This window comes from Phalacrocorax carbo, chromosome 5 (genome assembly GCF_963921805.1).
Source record: "Phalacrocorax carbo chromosome 5, bPhaCar2.1, whole genome shotgun sequence".
In the NCBI taxonomy this organism is placed as follows: domain Eukaryota; kingdom Metazoa; phylum Chordata; class Aves; order Suliformes; family Phalacrocoracidae; genus Phalacrocorax; species Phalacrocorax carbo.
Genome location: NC_087517.1, coordinates 52790432 through 52811415, shown reverse-complemented (window position 1 = coordinate 52811415; position 20984 = coordinate 52790432). Strand labels below are relative to the sequence as shown.

The following is a 20984-nucleotide window of genomic DNA, read 5'->3' as shown; positions in this document are numbered from 1 at the left end:
ACTAGTGTAAATCAAAATCTTTTAGATGGCACAGGAAAGAAATGCACAGTTTAAAAACATATCCTGAACTTATTTGTGAATATTGTGACAATTACGGGCAGGAGAGTTTTCGGATTTTACTAAGTTCATTGACTTCACCTTAAACAATCTTAAACTAACTAGAGCTTTTTTAATATAATTTGTTTTTTTAACTGAAGAAGCAAGTGCTTATTTCTAAGTGGTCTGATTTCTTTTTGTCTAGAACATGAAATGGTAGTGATTCATGAAGTTTTCCCTTTTTTTTTTTTTACTTCTGGACCTTTCCACTAATGACAGGGAAAACAAGCTACAGCCTGCCTGTTATCCCACCACCCTGGCAACTACAATACAGTAAGGAAATGAGAGGTTTTTTTAATCTCTGTACCTTTTATGCCAGTGAGCAGAGGTACTTAAACCTGGCTGAGGGAATTTAACCTCACCCAGGAAAAGGGTTTTGATAGTGTTTTCATTCCTAAAAGCTGCTACAGAACATACCCAGCTGAGTGAGAAAACTCCCTGATGCCATTGGGCTCTCTGTCATCTAGATAATGCAGCTGAGTATCAAACAGTCACCAAAATGAAAAAATGCTGGAAGTTTTATTGATGAAATAAGAGACAAAATGAACAGGAAAATGGTCTTCATGTTGCTGTAATGTCTGTTAGGACCACTACATCCATAAAAATGATCTGCAGTAAAGCTTTCTCTAGGCACAAGAGTTAAGTTCAATGTAGCTACAATGTTTTCTGGTTGGTTTTTTTTTTTGGAGACCCCTTAAAACTACTTGGCAAAACTTCAATTTTGTGATTGAATGGAAATATATTTGCCTACTTCCATAATTTACACAAAGGTATTTTACACAGTCATCTATTTTTACCCTTCAATATTGTATCACTTAAAAAAAAAAAAAAAAAACAAAACAAAAAACAAACAATTGAATTATTTGACTTTTTTTACAAGTAAGAAAAGAGAAAATGTGATAACAGAAACTGAAGTAAGTTCTGTTAAAGGCAGAGCACAAGTTATTTGGGGGAAATATGATTCCAGCTTCCCTAGGATCTCTTTCTTTTTGGAATGATCATATCTATCTTCTGATTTGCTGATTTTTCCATTGGAAGCCATGTGCTGCAGAGGATTCTGAAGTGCATGCGTTCATACACTGGCATTGTTCCACATAGATATACTTATAATTTATGCTTGTTCCATTTTGGCAGGTCAGGGTCACATCTCTTGTATGGCTGCTGAACTCCTGGCAGCAACTACACTCATGTTGCATCAGGTTTGTTTCAAGAGAATACCTGTGTTCCGCCAGGAAAAGAAAATATATCTTCTCATTAAAAACCGACACAGAACCCCCACCCCACACACCACCCTCCATGACTTTTGTTTTGGTCTTTGTTGGGGGCTTTGGGAGTGTGGTGTGTTTTTTCCATCCTCTCTTTGTCCCTCCCACACACACTTACAAATGTGATTTTAATTATGTGTCTCTTCAATAGTGAAACTGTTCCTGTTTCCATTGAGTCTCATGCCACTCAGTGAAACCATATGAACACATTAATTTTGTTGCCATTCTGTAATCATAGAATCATTTTGATTGGAAAAGACCCTTAAGGTCAAGTCCAACTGTAAATCTTGAACCACCAAGTCCACCACTAAACCATGTACCTAAGTGCCACATTTACACATCTTTTAAATATCTCCAGGGATGGTGACTCAACCACTTCCCTGGGAAGCCTGATCCAATCCCTGACAACCCCTTCAGTGGAGAAATTTTTCCTAATATCCAATCTAAACCTCCCCTGGTGCAACTTGAGGACATTTCCTTTCATGCTATTACTTTTCTTACTTGGGAGAAGAGATGGACCCCCACCTTGCTACAGTCTCCTTTCAGGTAGTTGTAGAGAGCAATAAGGTCTCCCCTCAGCCTCCTTTTCTCCAGGGTTGCCTACAAACCCAGTTCCCTCAGCTGCTCCTCAGAAGACTTGTTCTCTAGACCCTTCACCAACTCCGTTGCCCTTCTCTGGGAACTCTCCAGTAGCTCAATGTCTTTCTTGTAGTGAGGGGCCCAAAATGGAACACAGTATTTGAGGTGCTGAGTACAGGTGAGTACTGATGAACACTTCCCTACTGCTGGCCACACTATTTCTGATACAAGCCAGGATGCTGTTGGCCTTCTTGGCCACCTGGGTGCTTATTCAGCCTGTTGTCGACCAACACTCCCAGGTCATTTTCTGCCAGGCAGCTTTCCAGCCGCTCCTCCCCATGTCTGTAGCATTGCATGCGGTTGTTGTGACCCAAGTGCAGGACCCGGCCCTTGGCCTTGTTGAACCTCATACAATTGACCTCAGGCCATTGATTCAACCTGTCCAGATTCCTCTGTACAGCCTTCCTACCCTCCAGCAGATCAACACCCCCGCCCAACTTTGTGTTGTCTGCAAATTTACTGAGGGGGCACTTGATCCCCTCATCCAGATCATTGATAAAGATATTAAACAGAACTGGCTCCAGTACTGAGCCCTGGGGAACACCACTTGTGACCGGCCACCAACAGGAGTTAACTCCATTCACCACAACTCTGGGCCTGGCCATCCAGCCAGTTTCTTAACCCAGTGAAGAGTATGCCCCTCCAAGCCATGAGCAGCCAGTTTCTCAAGGAGAATGCTGTGGGAACAGAGTCAAAGGCTTTACTAAAGTTCAGGTAAACAACATCCACAGCCTTTTCCTCGTCTGCTAAGTGGGTCCCCTTGTCATAGAAGGAGATCAGGTTAGTCCATCAGGACCTGCCTTTTCTAAACCCCTGGTGACTGGGCCTGATCACCTGGTGGTTCAGTATGTGCCGTGTGATGGCACTCATGATGATCTGCTCCATAACCTTCCCAGGACCGAGGTCAGGCTGACAGGCCTGTAGTTCCCTGGATTCTCCTTCCAGCCCTTCTTGTTAGATGGGTGTCACATTTGCTACCCTCCATTTAACTGGGACCTCCCTGGTTAGCCAGGACTGCTGACAAATGATGGAAAGGTACTGAGGGAGCTGATGGAAGCCCCCTTGTGTATTGATTAACTTGAGAGACTGTTAGTATAAATGAAGCCATAGAGATGCTAAGTTAAGTTTTTGGAACTTACACTGATGAGCCAGGACAACTTCCTTCACAATATGCGAGCTCAACAGGTTCAGAAGATTCACAGTCACCGTGGTGGATCACAGATTTTTTGCTGTAAGGTTTACAGCTGGCAGCTTCAGAAGAAGAGGGGGGGAAAAATATATGCTTCAAATCTCTAGTTCAGAACTAAAAGAATGCTAAAACAATTTCCAAGTGCATAATGTCTGATTATTGAGACACTGAGGTATGTGACGTTGGCAAGAGGATACTGTGTAATGTATCTGGAGTTTTCAGGTTATTCTGCTTTACAGTGTCTTTGGAAGATAATGCAGAGGCTTAAGCATTTGTGGTTTGAGCTGTGGTATTCAGTATCAAGAAAACAAATTTGCTTTTTGCTCTTCAATAATCAGTGAAACATGGGGTCTTGATAAATAGAATAAGTGAAAACTGGAGGAGTGAAGAATCCTTCCATCTACTCAGAGACAGAAATTGAATATAGCACTCCAAGCAGAAAACATGAACACAGCATTACTTACGTTTACATATTTTGCAGCAGCCGTCAGGAGTAGTGTCTGCTTCCTCCTTTGTAGAAGTAAAGAGGCAAGAATGTATTAATGCACAGATGTCAATCATGAGTAAGAATATGAGTTGGCATTACTGATACTGGGCAGAAGGCTCCTCTGTGATATACACTAAATGAAGCTTTGGATTACTTACTTACCTTGTTACAGCAAGGTTGATCTCATTCTTAAGGCATTCCTGCACCTTCAGTGAAAGCGATTTGTTTTATTATTCTTTGTCTCCCCTCCCCTTTTTCTTATAAACTGCATTCAATCGATGAATAATTGATTAAAACTTACAGGATCGCACTCTCCTGGGTTGTACTCGGGGCATATTCTTTTAGTTTGGACTGCAACAAACTGATCTTCAATTTTTTCACATTTGTAATGGCTGCAATGATCGAGTGACATGGTCTCATTAACCTAAGATTTTTGTAAGAAAAGAAAATATTTTTTTTGTGATCAGGTATAGTATGATTAGTTCAAAAACATCTGAGCTAAATAAGTTCTCACATGTGAAAGATTCTCACATGCTTCTGAACATCTTTCAAGTGGCAAAAGCAAAATTTTGCAAACTGTGGCTAGCTTAAAAGTTTAAGTCCTGTACCTGAACAGTCAGACCACAAATGAGAAACCATTGCCCAGTTAACCACATGTATCAATAATTTGTTATTCCAAGTAAATGTTCAATTTGGAAAACTGGTGTCTTGTTTTCAGTGTTAATTAGATTTTTACTAGTAGGGGAGATGAGTTGACTCCTAGCTGTTCTAACCTGTACTGCCTAATATGGAGATCTGAAAATGACAGGAATACTTACCTGGAGCACATGAATAGTGTTGTTACTTAGTTTGACTTGGCAAGCTATCTGAATACACTTCCCACAGCACTCTCCATCCTCAGTCACATATTGATAACCCTACCCACAAGGAGATGAAAGAGAAATTTTGTTGAGTTGGTGATGGAGAATTCTAGTCGTCTTGTAATTGAGGGGTGACTCTGCAGCCTAGAGAATCTGAACTCACCGGTGGGCAAGATGTGCTACAATTAATTGGTTCACAATGCACAATATTTCCCCCAGCTGCTTTATCTTCCTCAGAAGTGCAGGTACAATTCTTACATGGTTTGATTACTGTTGACATTCCAACCTGGAAGACAGAAAGAAAAGATACTCATTTCTGTATAATGTATAGGCAGAGTTGAAAGCCTTGGTGAGAACCATTAAGGTTGTTGAAATGCACGTGTGACTGAGTTGTTCAACTATCTTTGAACATGATAAAGTTGTTTGGCTTTATGTCTTGCAAGAAAACATACATCGGGATGAAACTAATGAAGCACTATAAAAAAGAAAAGTAAATTAATAAAATGCAGGTAAGACTGGTTTGTACTGCCTCATTATTTTACCAGCTTTTCAATGCTCCATTTAAGATTTTTTTTCCCTGTAAGTCATGTTCAGTAGTTATAAAAATTATAATTTACAAATGGTGATTAAATTAATTGGATACCTATGCAGATACATGAGCAGAGATACAAATTAACACAGGGATTTTAGTCGTTCTGGAATTTCTGGTTTTTTCAAAATTCAAATGTTCATTTCATGACATTGTGATGTCATGTGACATGATCATGTCAACCACATGATATGTTTCATCATGTGAAAAACACACACATGATGATATGTTCATCAATTCAAAACATTAATTTCAACAAGTGAAAACTCAGTTTTTGAGAAAACTGAACCCAAAAGGCTCCAGAGCTAATGTTTACATTTTGGCTAAATGACCTAACTACCAATTTTAGCAGAAGATTTAAGCAAAAATCCTAGCTTTATGTTTGAAGGTTCTCTGGGCTTATTTCAAAGAATTATTGAGTTTGGGCTATTCATCAGCTTGTTTGGAAAATTCATTAATTCCAGAAGTGGGAGAGAGCTTAAAAACTAAGTATGTCACTAAAAATGGTATACTCTTGTTTTACACTACATGGTGAGGAACTCTTTGGTGACAATTTTTTTTTTTTTTTTACATTAGGAAAAAAATAAGTTCCAGTTAAGGGCTAGAGATAAAAACAGCATATACTGGGAAAAGAACTTTCTCAAAGGCTGATTTTAGGAAAGGTGTAGATTTCACTTTCAGCAATATACCACTATAACATTCTCACCACGTATATTGTACCACTAATATTACAGGTTCCAGGTATTCGACCTGAAAAACAAAGAAAAAAATAATTTCAGTGTAAACTCAGATGTGAGACTTCCTGAGAAGTCCAGATGTTATCAAGGTTTGTTTTAGTAACACAGAGATATGGAAAACTTGAATCCCCAGTACGTGCTTAGACCTCATATTTAGTATAGCTGGATGTTTAAGTAAAGTTTCATCTTTGTAATTAGCTAGAAGAGTTGAGAAGGAATCGCTTCAAGCTCGAGCTATACATGAATCCCTTTTTGCCCTTTCAAAGTCAGGTTCACTTCAAATTAAATTAGTTATTTCCTCTTTGAACCCTAGAAGTCCAGTAACCTTCAAAGATGCCTTTCTAATTGTTTCTTTGTGACTTCTCAGAACATGGCTTGGATGGAAGATTGACTCGGAGTGGGAAAAAGGTATTCTTATTGTGGTCATATAAATAATTTTATAATACAATAGAGCCTATTCATGTCTTTCACAGAACTACTTCAACCTTGGCTGTTCCTTTGTTTTGATCTTCCCATTTTGGGCTTAATTTATAGCTACCTTTTTAAATACACATATAATTATATGTGTATAAAAATAAATGTATATAAAAATGTATGTATACAAATAAGCATATGTAACTTGGATTTTTAAATTTTCATGATCATTCAACAACAGTGTAACTATATTAATTTTCATGCACTGACAATTCAGTTACTTTGTATTGCTTTGTGTTACTTGCTTTTGCAGTTAAGATTTCTGATGGTTTATTTTTATGTTTATGCATCCTAGTTTAGCTACAGTTAAATAAAAATATTAAATAAAATGCATTAATAACCTTTATGAGTACAGATACAGAGGTAGTTGAGCTACATAGACCACCTGAAGGTTCAAAGTACTACCCTGCTCTCCCACCCATTCCAATTCTCTCAGCAAACTTCATTGAAAACAACGCTTTGTTTTTAAATAAAATTCTGATGCATATTTAGTCAAAAATTGATGCGTGTTTGCTGAGACAGAACAATTTAAGGAAGCTACTACTGGTTTTGTGATACATTAAGAACTTGCTTAGATATTAACAGATGCAAATATAATTTACCAGAGTGTGTATATATGTATTTTTAATACTTACGGCATTCAAGTTCAGGACAACATGGTATTTTTTGTGGTTGTACAGGCATGGCAACAAATCCTGGGTCACAAAATAGCGTCTGAACTGTTTGGCATGGGAGCTGCTTGCATTTTACAGTAGTAGTGAAGGGGTCACAGATGCACTGCTGGCAATTACTTGTCCAGTTCTCTCCAGCCTGAAAAACACGTAAATGATATATTTTTAAGCGTTCTCTCACCCTTGTTGTCCTGGGTCACCTTGAGATAGACCCTCAAAATTGGTAGGGGGTTCAGATTAACGTTTTCTTAGCAAATTATTTCAGGCCTTAAGAGCAGGGAAGCTGAGAACAATCACAGAATTTTCTCTGTGTAGAAGGAATGAGATTTTAACACTTTCATAGCTGGTCTACTTATTTCTATGACATTTAAATGTCATAGAATGTGATAGAATGTAATTTGTAATGTGACCAACTTTTTTATTGAAATATGTACAAGTTGATTTGAATTGATTGTTAAAGGACAGAAATTGGGCTGGTTTTGCAATGATGATATATTAGAAAATAACGAGGGGAACTACCTTTCGTGGAGGACTGACATCAGTACAGTTTATTTCTACTGAAGTTGTGAGGGATGTTGCTGTGGTTGGTGAGACAGAAGACAATACACGTTCTGTGGATGAGGCAGCTTGTGTTGTGGTTTCTGAGGTGACTGAAGTGAAAGGAGTTGTTGAAGGACATGGCCCCTGAAATGGGTGAATTTCACATTCCTTGCTGCAAAGTGCATAAAAAATACAGCCAGCCTTATCTGTTCTCTTGTATACCACTTCCCCTGTAGAGAAAAATTGGAGAAATTAAAAGACCAATGAAAATACTTAAGAAAAAAAAACCAAGAAAATATAAAGTGTATTCGCATATAAAAGGGTCTATGTTTGGATGATTTTAAGGGGTTATCTTTAATTGAATAGAGTATTAAGGGTTTATATTGCTTATGAAAAATTTTATAACCATAAAATAAGACACCTACCAGGAGAAAAAAAATTAGTAGACACGTGACAAAAACATGGAGTTGTTCCACTTGATGTGAAATATGTACTTGCTTCTGTTGTGACAGGTGTGCTGGGGAAAGAACTGAAGATTGCAGACGTGCTTGTTGTAACATGACTTGATTGTGATGTACCAGTTGTAGCTACTGTTAAGCACAAGACATACTTTAGTTTGCAAAACAAGCTTTTGATCTCATAACTATCATATTGGAGAGGACTGTTCAATATTCTGGCAAAACAGCCAACATGTTTGTTACATTGTACTATTTCACCTAAATAGATATTGTGTAAAACTATTAGCTCTACGCTGAATATCATCTGGGGTTTGGTGAATCTTGTGACATGTAGCTGTAAGGTTTTCAAAAGTTTTAAAGTCACCACTGTCTCCCTTGATCTCATGAAAAGTAATATCAAGCTATGGAGTCCAATCAGATACTTGTCCAACACAGATACTAGTAGCAGAGGGACAGATAGATGAAAAAGTAGTTTATGTCGGAAGAAATAGGTATAGAGGAAGAAGTGATAGAACACAATGAGCCCAACTGTGTTCTACAGAAATAGATGTTTCAAACATTTCCATAGATAGACAATGACACACCTGGGCTGCTTGTGGTAGTGAAATTTGTGAGAAACACAGTGGTGGCAGTACTTCGTCCAGTAGAAGAAACAGATGTTGGGAGAATAGTACCACCTATGTTGGTTGGAATGCCTGAATGGGGGAGAGTGGAGGCAGTAGTGGGTGATGTTGGAGGCTGTGTTGCGATGGTGGAGGTTTCTTCTGGAGCAGTCGTGGCTTTGGATGTCGTGGTGCTTGCCATAGTAGTCCTGGAGGTGCTGACAGTGCTACTGGTTGGGGTGCGCCCTGCTGGCGTTGGTGTGATGGTGGTTGTGCCTCCTGTCGGAGATGGAGAGATCTTGGTGGTGCTGGTGCCGCTGGTTGTATTGATGATGGTTGTTCTTTGTGCTGGTGGTGCAGTGGAACTGTGGACAAGCGTGGTGGCAGCGGTGGTTGTTTTTGGTGTCTGGGTGAGAGTGGAGGCAGTAGTGGGTGATGCTGGAGGCTGTGTTGCGATGGTGGAGGTTTCTGCAGGAGAGGCTGTGCTGGACGAGCCTTCAGTGCTGAGTGTGGTTTCTGATGATAGCAGGCAGTGGTAATCGTCACAGCACTTCACCTGGACCTCATAGTTGAAGCACATGGGGTACTTTTTGATCTGGTCCTTATTTCTGCACACAAGCCCAATGTCAAGGCTGCACTCAAATATCTGTCCCAGCTGGTCCAGGCTCCTTTCAGGGTAATCTTTAGCCCGGCATTTGATGTCCTCTGGCTTGTCACACAGTGCATGCCCAGCAGCTCGGATATTTGCAAACGTTTCCATGTCTCCGTTTTGGCTACCAGGGCTAGGGGAATGCACATCAAACCACTGCGTCCAGTAACAGTGCTGCTGGCAGCTCATTGTGGTCATGGAGGTGATGGCAGTGGTGGTGGTGGCTGCTGAGGTGGGCACTGTTGGTGTAGGTGTGATGGTGGTTGTGCCTCCTGTCGGAGATGGAGAGATCTGGGTGGTGCTGGCCCTGACAATGGGTGTGCTGATGGTTGTTCCTTGTGCTGTTGGGGCAGTGGAACTGTGGACAAGCGTGGTGGCAGTGGTGGTTGTTTTTGGTGTCTGGGTGAGAGTGGAGGCAGTAGTGGGTGATGTTGGAGGCTGTGTTGCGATGGTGGAGGTTTCTTCTGGAGCAGACGTGGCTTTGGATGTCGTGGTGCTTGCCATTGTAGTCCTGGAGGTGCTGACAGTGCTACTGGTTGGGGTGCGCCCTGCTGGTGTTGGTGTGATGGTGGTTGTGCCTCCTGTCGGAGATGGAGAGATCTTGGTGGTGCTGGTGCCGCTGGTTGTATTGATGATGGTTGTTCTTTGTGCTGGTGGTGCAGTGGAACTGTGGACAAGCGTGGTGGCAGCGGTGGTTGTTTTTGGTGTCTGGGTGAGAGTGGAGGCAGTAGTGGGTGATGTTGGAGGCTGTGTTGCAACGGTGGAGGTTTCTTCTGGAGCAGATGTGGCTTTGGATGTTGTGGTGCTTGCCATAGTAGTCCTGGAGGTGCTGACAGTGCTACTGGTTGGGGTGCGCCCTGCTGGTGTTGGTGTGATGGTGGTTGTGCCTCCTGTCGGAGATGGAGAGATCTTGGTGGTGCTGGTGCCGCTGGTTGTATTGATGATGGTTGTTCTTTGTGCTGGTGGTGCAGTGGAACTGTGGACAAGCGTGGTGGCAGCGGTGGTTGTTTTTGGTGTCTGGGTGAGGGTGGAGGCAGTAGTGGGTGATGCTGGAGGCTGTGTTGCGATGGTGGAGGTTTCTGCAGGAGAGGCTGTGCTGGACGAGCCTTCAGTGCTGAGTGTGGTTTCTGATGTTGGCAGGCAGTGGTAATCGTCACAGCACTTCACCTGGACCTCATAGTTGAAGCACATGGGGTACTTTTTGATCTGGTCCTTATTTCTGCACACAAGCCCAATGTCAAGGCTGCACTCAAATATCTGTCCCAGCTGGTCCAGGCTCCTTTCAGGGTAATCTTTAGCCCGGCATTTGATGTCCTCTGGCTTGTCACACAGTGCATGCCCAGCAGCTCGGATATTTGCAAACGTTTCCATGTCTCCGTTTTGGCTACCAGGGCTAGGGGAATGCACATCAAACCACTGCGTCCAGTAACAGTGCTGCTGGCAGCTCATTGTGGTCATGGAGGTGATGGCAGTGGTGGTGGTGGCTGCTGAGGTGGGCACTGTTGGTGTAGGTGTGATGGTGGTTGTGCCTCCTGTCGGAGATGGAGAGATCTGGGTGGTGCTGGCCCTGACAATGGGTGTGCTGATGGTTGTTCCTTGTGCTGTTGGGGCAGTGGAACTGTGGACAAGCGTGGTGGCAGTGGTGGTTGTTTTTGGTGTCTGGGTGAGAGTGGAGGCAGTAGTGGGTGATATTGGAGGCTGTGTTGCGATGGTGGAGGTTTCTTCTGGAGCAGACGTGGCTTTGGATGTCGTGGTGCTTGCCATTGTAGTCCTGGAGGTGCTGACAGTGCTACTGGTTGGGGTGCGCCCTGCTGGTGTTGGTGTGATGGTGGTTGTGCCTCCTGTCGGAGATGGAGAGATCTTGGTGGTGCTGGTGCCGCTGGTTGTATTGATGATGGTTGTTCTTTGTGCTGGTGGTGCAGTGGAACTGTGGACAAGCGTGGTGGCAGCGGTGGTTGTTTTTGGTGTCTGGGTGAGAGTGGAGGCAGTAGTGGGTGATGCTGGAGGCTGTGTTGCGATGGTGGAGGTTTCTGCAGGAGAGGCTGTGCTGGACGAGCCTTCAGTGCTGAGTGTGGTTTCTGATGATAGCAGGCAGTGGTAATCGTCACAGCACTTCACCTGGACCTCATAGTTGAAGCACATGGGGTACTTTTTGATCTGGTCCTTATTTCTGCACACAAGCCCAATGTCAAGGCTGCACTCAAATATCTGTCCCAGCTGGTCCAGGCTCCTTTCAGGGTAATCTTTAGCCCGGCATTTGATGTCCTCTGGCTTGTCACACAGTGCATGCCCAGCAGCTCGGATATTTGCAAACGTTTCCATGTCTCCGTTTTGGCTACCAGGGCTAGGGGAATGCACATCAAACCACTGCGTCCAGTAACAGTGCTGCTGGCAGCTCATTGTGGTCATGGAGGTGATGGCAGTGGTGGTGGTGGCTGCTGAGGTGGGCACTGTTGGTGTAGGTGTGATGGTGGTTGTGCCTCCTGTCGGAGATGGAGAGATCTGGGTGGTGCTGGCCCTGACAATGGGTGTGCTGATGGTTGTTCCTTGTGCTGTTGGGGCAGTGGAACTGTGGACAAGCGTGGTGGCAGTGGTGGTTGTTTTTGGTGTCTGGGTGAGAGTGGAGGCAGTAGTGGGTGATGTTGGAGGCTGTGTTGCGATGGTGGAGGTTTCTTCTGGAGCAGACGTGGCTTTGGATGTCGTGGTGCTTGCCATTGTAGTCCTGGAGGTGCTGACAGTGCTACTGGTTGGGGTGCGCCCTGCTGGTGTTGGTGTGATGGTGGTTGTGCCTCCTGTCGGAGATGGAGAGATCTGGGTGGTGCTGGCCCTGACAATGGGTGTGCTGATGGTTGTTCTTTGTGCTGGTGGTGCAGTGGAACTGTGGACAAGCGTGGTGGCAGCGGTGGTTGTTTTTGGTGTCTGGGTGAGAGTGGAGGCAGTAGTGGGTGATGTTGGAGGCTGTGTTGCAACGGTGGAGGTTTCTTCTGGAGCAGACGTGGCTTTGGATGTTGTGGTGCTTGCCATAGTAGTCCTGGAGGTGCTGACAGTGCTACTGGTTGGGGTGCGCCCTGCTGGCGTTGGTGTGATGGTGGTTGTTCTTTCTGTCAGAGGTGTAGAGGTCTTGGTGGTGCTGGTGCCGCTGGTTGTATTGATGATGGTTGTTCTTTGTGCTGGTGGTGCAGTGGAACTGTGGACAAGCGTGGTGGCAGCGGTAGTTGTTTTTGGTGTCTGGGTGAGAGTGGAGGCAGTAGTGGGTGATGCTGGAGGCTGTGTTGCGATGGTGGAGGTTTCTGCAGGAGAGGCTGTGCTGGACGAGCCTTCAGTGCTGAGTGTGGTTTCTGATGATAGCAGGCAGTGGTAATCGTCACAGCACTTCACCTGGACCTCATAGTTGAAGCACATGGGGTACTTTTTGATCTGGTCCTTATTTCTGCACACAAGCCCAATGTCAAGGCTGCACTCAAATATCTGTCCCAGCTGGTCCAGGCTCCTTTCAGGGTAATCTTTAGCCCGGCATTTGATGTCCTCTGGCTTGTCACACAGTGCATGCCCAGCAGCTCGGATATTTGCAAACGTTTCCATGTCTCCGTTTTGGCTACCAGGGCTAGGGGAATGCACATCAAACCACTGCGTCCAGTAACAGTGCTGCTGGCAGCTCATTGTGGTCATGGAGGTGATGGCAGTGGTGGTGGTGGCTGCTGAGGTGGGCACTGTTGGTGTAGGTGTGATGGTGGTTGTGCCTCCTGTCGGAGATGGAGAGATCTGGGTGGTGCTGGCCCTGACAATGGGTGTGCTGATGGTTGTTCCTTGTGCTGTTGGGGCAGTGGAACTGTGGACAAGCGTGGTGGCAGTGGTGGTTGTTTTTGGTGTCTGGGTGAGAGTGGAGGCAGTAGTGGGTGATGTTGGAGGCTGTGTTGCGATGGTGGAGGTTTCTTCTGGAGCAGACGTGGCTTTGGATGTCGTGGTGCTTGCCATTGTAGTCCTGGAGGTGCTGACAGTGCTACTGGTTGGGGTGCGCCCTGCTGGTGTTGGTGTGATGGTGGTTGTGCCTCCTGTCGGAGATGGAGAGATCTTGGTGGTGCTGGTGCCGCTGGTTGTATTGATGATGGTTGTTCTTTGTGCTGGTGGTGCAGTGGAACTGTGGACAAGCGTGGTGGCAGCGGTGGTTGTTTTTGGTGTCTGGGTGAGAGTGGAGGCAGTAGTGGGTGATGCTGGAGGCTGTGTTGCGATGGTGGAGGTTTCTGCAGGAGAGGCTGTGCTGGACGAGCCTTCAGTGCTGAGTGTGGTTTCTGATGATAGCAGGCAGTGGTAATCGTCACAGCACTTCACCTGGACCTCATAGTTGAAGCACATGGGGTACTTTTTGATCTGGTCCTTATTTCTGCACACAAGCCCAATGTCAAGGCTGCACTCAAATATCTGTCCCAGCTGGTCCAGGCTCCTTTCAGGGTAATCTTTAGCCCGGCATTTGATGTCCTCTGGCTTGTCACACAGTGCATGCCCAGCAGCTCGGATATTTGCAAACGTTTCCATGTCTCCGTTTTGGCTACCAGGGCTAGGGGAATGCACATCAAACCACTGCGTCCAGTAACAGTGCTGCTGGCAGCTCATTGTGGTCATGGAGGTGATGGCAGTGGTGGTGGTGGCTGCTGAGGTGGGCACTGTTGGTGTAGGTGTGATGGTGGTTGTGCCTCCTGTCGGAGATGGAGAGATCTGGGTGGTGCTGGCCCTGACAATGGGTGTGCTGATGGTTGTTCCTTGTGCTGTTGGGGCAGTGGAACTGTGGACAAGCGTGGTGGCAGTGGTGGTTGTTTTTGGTGTCTGGGTGAGAGTGGAGGCAGTAGTGGGTGATGTTGGAGGCTGTGTTGCGATGGTGGAGGTTTCTTCTGGAGCAGACGTGGCTTTAGATGTCGTGGTGCTTGCCATAGTAGTCCTGGAGGTGCTGACAGTGCTACTGGCTGTAGTGAGCCGTGTTGGCGTTGGTGTGATGGTGGTTGTTCTTTCTGTCAGAGGTGTAGAGGTCTTGGTGGTGCTGGTGCCGCTGGTTGTATTGATGATGGTTGTTCTTTGTGCTGGTGGTGCAGTGGAACTGTGGACAAGCGTGGTGGCAGCGGTGGTTGTTTTCACTGGTGTCTGGGTGAGAGTGGAGGCAGTAGTGGGTGATGTTGGAGGCTGTGTTGCAATGGTGGAGGTTTCTACTGTAGTTGATGTGGTCTCATAACCTAGTGTTGGGACTTGTCGTGTCTTTGCTGTAACTGAAGTTTCTGTCAGAGGAGTCACGCTTTCTTTTTTTGTTGTCATTGTAGGTTTTGGGCTTTTTTGCGCTTGTGTTTCTTGTGTTTGTGGTGTTGATTTTGTCTTCGTGTGTAATGTAAATGGTGTTGATTTCACAGCAGTAGTTGTGAATTCTACTGTAGGTCTTCGTGTTGTCATTTGTATTTCTGAACATGGTATGTAGCTGCAGCATAATATTCTTATTTCATAATTATGGCATTGTTTATATGGTTGTTCTTTGTTATTGCATATTAATCCTCTGCTTTGACTACAGTCTACCTTTTGGTTAAAATTGTTTATTTCTGTATCTGGGTGTTCTTTGGCTCGGAATTGAACACTGTTTGGGTTTGTACACACACTGTATCCTTTATCTCTGAGATTTTCAAATGTTTCATAATCTCCGCTCTCATCCTTTTTTTCAGGCTGTGTGCAATCATACCATTCTGACCATGCACATACATTCTTCACACATACAGTTGTCATTGGTGTTGTGGTTGTCATGTCTGTAATTAAAAGGAGGAAATATAAGTCTTGTCATCTTATTAAAGAAAGTAGCATGAAGAAATTATTCATCCTCTATATGTTTTAATGTTATATGTAATATTATATATGTAATGTAGTATTTTAATTTTAATGAACTTTGACAGTCTTGTGTTTCTTTTCTGAGGTAGGTTTTGTACTCATGTCTCATTTTTCTAGTGGTACTTTGTGACATTTATTAAAAAATTGTAGTTAAATATAGCTAATATGATATCCTTTGTGTGGAGTGTCAATACATAGGAGAATGTGATCTCATGATTGCTGTGGTATAAATAAGAGGAGATTTTTTTCTCCTTGGTATTATCTCTGTACTTATTTACACTTAACTGCATAACCACACAGGCTTTAAAATACTTTTACAAGTTAATGACCCTTCTACTTATTTTAATATTATAACATGTAATATATTTATAAATACAAAATATAAAATATATATTAACACATTTATTATGTATATATAATACATTCTAATATGGAATACACAAACAGTATATATGAAATATGTAATATAGTAAGTATTTTATACTTATTTTAATAAGGTTTCTTTTCATATTCTTAGCATTATGAAGATAAGCATGTGGAATGTGTGCCACCTTCTTTATATGAATGTTACTTAATAGAAGGCTTGAAGTTGACTATTGAGTTCTTGCTGTAGTATTGTACAATTCTGTGGAAATATTCCTCACAATTTCTCAGAATTACATGGTCGCTATAAAGAGTTAACTGCAGGAATAATGTAGAGGTGTACTGCAGGAGTAGAAGGAAACTTGATTTGGTTATTAAATACCATTAGGAATGGTTTTTAATAATTTGAGGATTCCCTCAAACTAGATTTCTTATCTTCAGTTTGCACTAACGTGGTCAGTGATTTAAAATATGGCATCAGTTGTCTTTTGTGTTTTCAGAACTTGGTCTAGAACTGCTGGTTTTTGTTTGCAAGGAAATTAGGGGATTCTCAAGGGTGCAATGATTAATAAGCTCTATTTTTTTTTTCCCCTGGAAAAGCCATGGTGAAACAGTGGAGACTGAGTTTGTAAAAATGCTGTACTCATTTCTATATCCTTGATTATGGTTATCTTAGCAACTGAAGCTGCCAGATGAACTCATGGCTCCAGCAGAAATCAACAGTTTCAAGTAAAATTAGATGCCATTAACTGATGAAAAAGCCCTCCCTTTCAGGCAATTTTCAGTCCCCTCCAGAGATTTTTCGGTTATTTTAAAAAGCATTCATGCATACCTGAAGCAGTGGTTTGGGGCTGAATTGTAGAAAGTGTAGAAGAGGTCGGTGTTGTAGAGATGCCACATTTAAAGATATTTCTGATTATTGTTCCATTGACATCACATGTTGCACTGAAACACCATCCAAATCCATCTGTGGTGTTGTAGATGAGTTGACCATATTTGTAGCTGTTCCCATCATAAATGCAGTAGCATGCTGTAATTCAGAAGTTTGTCAGGCATCTATGAAAAGATACTATCCCATATTTAATTTTCTTAATAATTCTTCTTAGTTGTCTTACCTTTGTCATCAAACTTGCACTGTAAACCTTCTGCTGTGCATTCACTGAAATGAAAAACACAGAAACCCACATATTTTTGATTATGAAGTAATTTTATTAGTCATATTCATGCCAATTCTAGCATCAAAAGACAGGACACTTTATCTGTGTTTATTCCTTGAGTATCCAGTTCATGTTGGCTTCTTTTTTTGTCATTGTTTCCCAAAATGTTTCTTTATATTAAACCCAAATTTATAAATGGAAGTGAAGCTAAGTATTATGCAAAGCTACAGGTAGAAGTCTTAAGGAAGACTTTCCTTCTTTCTTCCTTAGCACTTTCCTTGCACTTGCAATGTTTTTGTACTAAAAAGCAGGCTAAAAGGAAGAGTCTAAATACTGCAAGCAGTGTAAGAATGTAATAAAATCCTTGGAAGTAGACTCCTATTACATACCTATATTCCTGGAACAATATTTTTCCTGCCATAGGAACAGGAAACAGAGAAAGCTTGGTCATGAAGGACTTACTGTTCTTGTATTTTTATGCTGAGGATTTACAACATAATCAGGAACAAATTCAACAGAACATAAAATCACATAAGAACTTCTTACTACTATTGTAGTAAGAAAAATGGCATTAGATGGTAAGATGTTATTTTTACACAGGCAGCATAAACTAGTCCTGTTATGTAACAGGAACATGCTGTTTCCCACTGCTGTTTTGATAATTTTTCCTTGTACATGATTAAGCTGGTATGTTAAATCTTACCATAAATTACATTCATCCCGTCTATATATCTTTCCATCCTCATTATCATAACAGTCACAGAGACTGACACACTTCATCTGATCCTCATGAAAATATGGCTTGTCAGGTGGGCAGTTAGGGTAGCAGCCTGGAGGAAGGAAAATGTAGAAAGGCATATAGAACATAGAAAAGGTGAGGATGAGATACGGTCAGCAAATATTTTATTTGTGCAGAATGTGTTTGCAGGTCTTGCTTTTAACAGTCATAATTTTTACTACTTAATTTTTTCCAATAAGTCTAGGAAGTAATGCAGAGTACTAGCATCAGCAGAGCCCACCCATAAGGACTTAGTCCTAGAGATGTTTTCAACTCCAGTTTCCATACTCTGTCTCCATTCACATGGATGCAATGATGTTGAAGACAATTGAATGGTGCAAATGCAGCTGATGGGGGAAATACATTCCATTAAAGACCATTAAAAATATAATAAAATGTACCCACTTAGAGGTACTTGCAGCTCTTTTTACCTTCTAAACCTGGCAAGTTATGGAGGCATTTTCCACTTGGGTTCCTACAGGTCTTCATACAGGAGGCTCCACAAGGTTTATAGTGCCATTCACATTCCCCTTGTTGATTGTAGTAATCACAGAACAGTGCTAAGGAGAAACAGAGATTTGGACATGTTGAGGAAAAAAAGCTTTATTTTTGACTCATGTCTCTTAATCATATCCCTGCAATGCTGCTTGAACAGTCTTGAAAACAGTCAATGAATAGGTGAAATCATGCAACCATCAAAACAGCTTAGTGTGAAAAGTCTACACAGTGAGATTATAATACACATATGTAAGACACCCAGAGTGTGTGTTCAAGGACATGAGCAGGACACTGTACATTGAACTACTCTCTCAGAAGAAATGTTTATGACATAAAACTCACGACAGATTGATGGGGTTCTCCAGGCTATGCAGACACCAACTTCACTACATGCTTGAGCATAGGCAGCTACTGCTGTACAAAAGCAATCACAGTCTCCTCCGGTGTCACAGGCACAAGCATCTGTCACACATGCTTGGTAATATTTTGCTGGTTCAACCTGTTATTAAAAAGAAGTGTAATACTATACATCCTGCCTTCTAAATTCTTTCTTAGCTTTGTTAGGGCAATTTTCTTCAAATTGTTATATCTCGGAAGAAAGGTTTACATCAGTAATTTCTTTTTCTTTTGTTTCTATACACAAACACCAGAGGTGATGCCAGGTGGTATATCCAAATCACATATTGACAGATTTTTTGACACGCAGACTTGTGTTCTAGTGGACAATTAGATTCATGTTCCCTAGCAACATTAGGCAACTGATAGAAAATGAAGGCCTCTGCCAGTAGAAAGAACTAAAGTAATATGAAGAACACAGTTACCCTGCGTTGTTTGGTATGCACTCAGTGTCCGATAAAGGCTATGCTGATTCTATACATGGTATATGAGAATTTTTATTCAAGTGACACTACAAGAAAATACATAGTACCTATGAAATAATTATTCTTTCATAATAGGTCAATATTTCCTACGAACTACATGTCCTTTTATTTCTTACAGGTAGGGACTATAGAGCTGTCCCATTGAGTAGGATTTAGATTGAAGTTTTCCTGACACAATTCAAAGTGAACATGCTAATGAATTCAATAATGCACAGACCCAGTCTTCATACAGTAAGCTTCTCTCCTGGTAATACCTGAGAGTGACAGGCAGCAAAGATGTTGCTGTTGATGATGCTACACTGCTTCTCCGACCAGGACTTTCGATAGGGGTTGGTAGAACATGGGTCTTTTATGCTATAAGCATCAGGACATGTAGAGGATACTTTCCAGCTGTTTCCAAACTCTAGGACATTCTCTACTACAGACTGACTCCTTGTAGTAAAGTCATTGATGCTGTTGCCATCATAATTTCCACAGAGGCCACAGATCTGGCCCTGCAAAAGGAAGTAAATAAAATAATAATGGATGTGAGAAAACTTGAGACAACATCTGAGACTGAAACAATACTTGAAATTCAGCTCTTAGAATGGTGCCATACCATTCTAAGATTCCTGAACATCTTCATCATTTGTTTCCTCAGCAACAGAATATGACCACTAAGGCTAGAGGGTAATGCTATTGACTTTTCTTCTTTTAAATCTAACAATAAAACCATCTTTGTCACGATAAACATCTCTCTCTGAGGTATGTCTTTAACAAGGAAATAAGGACTTACAGCTAGCCAACTAAGCTTTTCATTTAAGCCTTGTTTTATACAATACATATTAAAAACAGCCTTACAAAGTTGTCATAAATACTTCCAGTCCAGCCACATAGTCTGTTTATTGAGTCTTTACTGCTATCACTGCTCACGGGTATAAAAAGAAATTACATTTTCCTTGCACACCCAGAAATATCCCTTATTCTTAATTTATGGATCTGTAAAACTGTGATAGGCTACAATAGATGCTATGCTTTCTCTGTGGATCTAAGGTGCATATTCTCCAAATTACTACTACTTTTATAAAGTGCCAGTGGGTGAGGCAGCAAAAGAACCTATGATACTGAAATAAATTTGTATATCTAGTCCTAAATCACACTTAATTTTTGTAACTAATAGAAATGTCACTGTGGCATATAATAGGATACTAAATTCCTCATTTTCTGTAGTTTTTAGTATTTATATATAATAAGCTAGGAGAAGGAGTATGACAACAGGAATACATTTTCCTTATCACCTGTGTAGACATATGCTTAAAGAATACATGGCAGCATTTTACTAGAGGCTTTCATTCATAATATTTCACTTCCTTGTTCTTGAAGTATAATTTGATTTATGTGTCAGTAAGAACCAGAAACAATGGATTACATTCAAGATCAAGACTACCCAACTGATTTCTACACATGTAGTTACATAATTTTAACAAGGTCTTATAACCTTTACCAAGGTTCACTGGGTAATTTTAACAAATTCAAGTCTAAAAAAACAGTTTGACAACTAAAGGTCTGTCAGCCCAAATAGGCACTGAAAGCTGCCTTCAGAGCTCAGAACAGTAGCAGAATGATGACAGGGCTTCCTGAGACACCAGAGGAATGAAAACCAAAATGAGATGTCCTGCAGGAATGCTAGAGACATCACCTGTTGGGGATCTTGGCAGCATCTCAATAAAATTCTCACTCAGTCCAAATCTGGACCATAGATTGCTGTTTAACTGCTAGTTCCGCACCTTAAAAGCAGGGCTGAGTTTGATGAAGATGCTGGTTTTCTTGTCCCACATGAGGATCAGTCCGCTTGTTGTCTCAATTACAAAGTACATACCCATATAACGGACTGTGTATGGCACCTTATCATTTTGTCCTCTCTTTATGACGCTGACATGCTCCTCACCAAGTATCAGTTCATAGCTCTGGAACAGGAGGAAAAGGTGACTAGAAATGAACTGAATACCTGCAGCTGTGCTTGTAAACATGTGCTTCTACTTTTAAGAGTACCACAGATAGTTTATATAATGAAAACAAATAATCCAGATGTGATAAATCAAACTATATAGTTAAAAATCTCAGGTTCCTGGAACTGTGATAAAAAGGCATTTTGAATGGCATAGGTCAAAAAAGGGTGTTTTGTTAGTCATGGGGGAACTATGTTGCACAGAATA

General features: G+C 41.9%; 1 protein-coding gene across 1 annotated transcript in view; it reads right to left on the bottom strand.

Annotated features, from left to right (window-relative positions):
• Positions 1-1100: 1100 nt before the first annotated feature.
• The window catches only part of LOC104052197 (mucin-5AC), a 38156-nt gene continuing 18272 nt past the window's right edge, over positions 1101-20984 (bottom strand). Inside the window, exons 24-40 of the mRNA XM_064453262.1 lie at positions 20556-20735; positions 19044-19283; positions 18251-18407; positions 17842-17970; positions 17336-17462; positions 16591-16634; positions 16308-16505; positions 10414-15033; positions 8590-10347; positions 7527-7789; positions 5858-5875; positions 4700-4822; positions 4495-4593; positions 3978-4100; positions 3654-3699; positions 3140-3251; positions 1101-1314 (exon numbers count right to left, since the gene is read on the bottom strand). Coding sequence (XP_064309332.1) covers positions 1101-1314; positions 3140-3251; positions 3654-3699; positions 3978-4100; positions 4495-4593; positions 4700-4822; positions 5858-5875; positions 7527-7789; positions 8590-10347; positions 10414-15033; positions 16308-16505; positions 16591-16634; positions 17336-17462; positions 17842-17970; positions 18251-18407; positions 19044-19283; positions 20556-20735 — 8451 coding nt within the window. The remainder of the gene's footprint in view (positions 1315-3139; positions 3252-3653; positions 3700-3977; positions 4101-4494; positions 4594-4699; positions 4823-5857; positions 5876-7526; positions 7790-8589; positions 10348-10413; positions 15034-16307; positions 16506-16590; positions 16635-17335; positions 17463-17841; positions 17971-18250; positions 18408-19043; positions 19284-20555; positions 20736-20984) is intronic.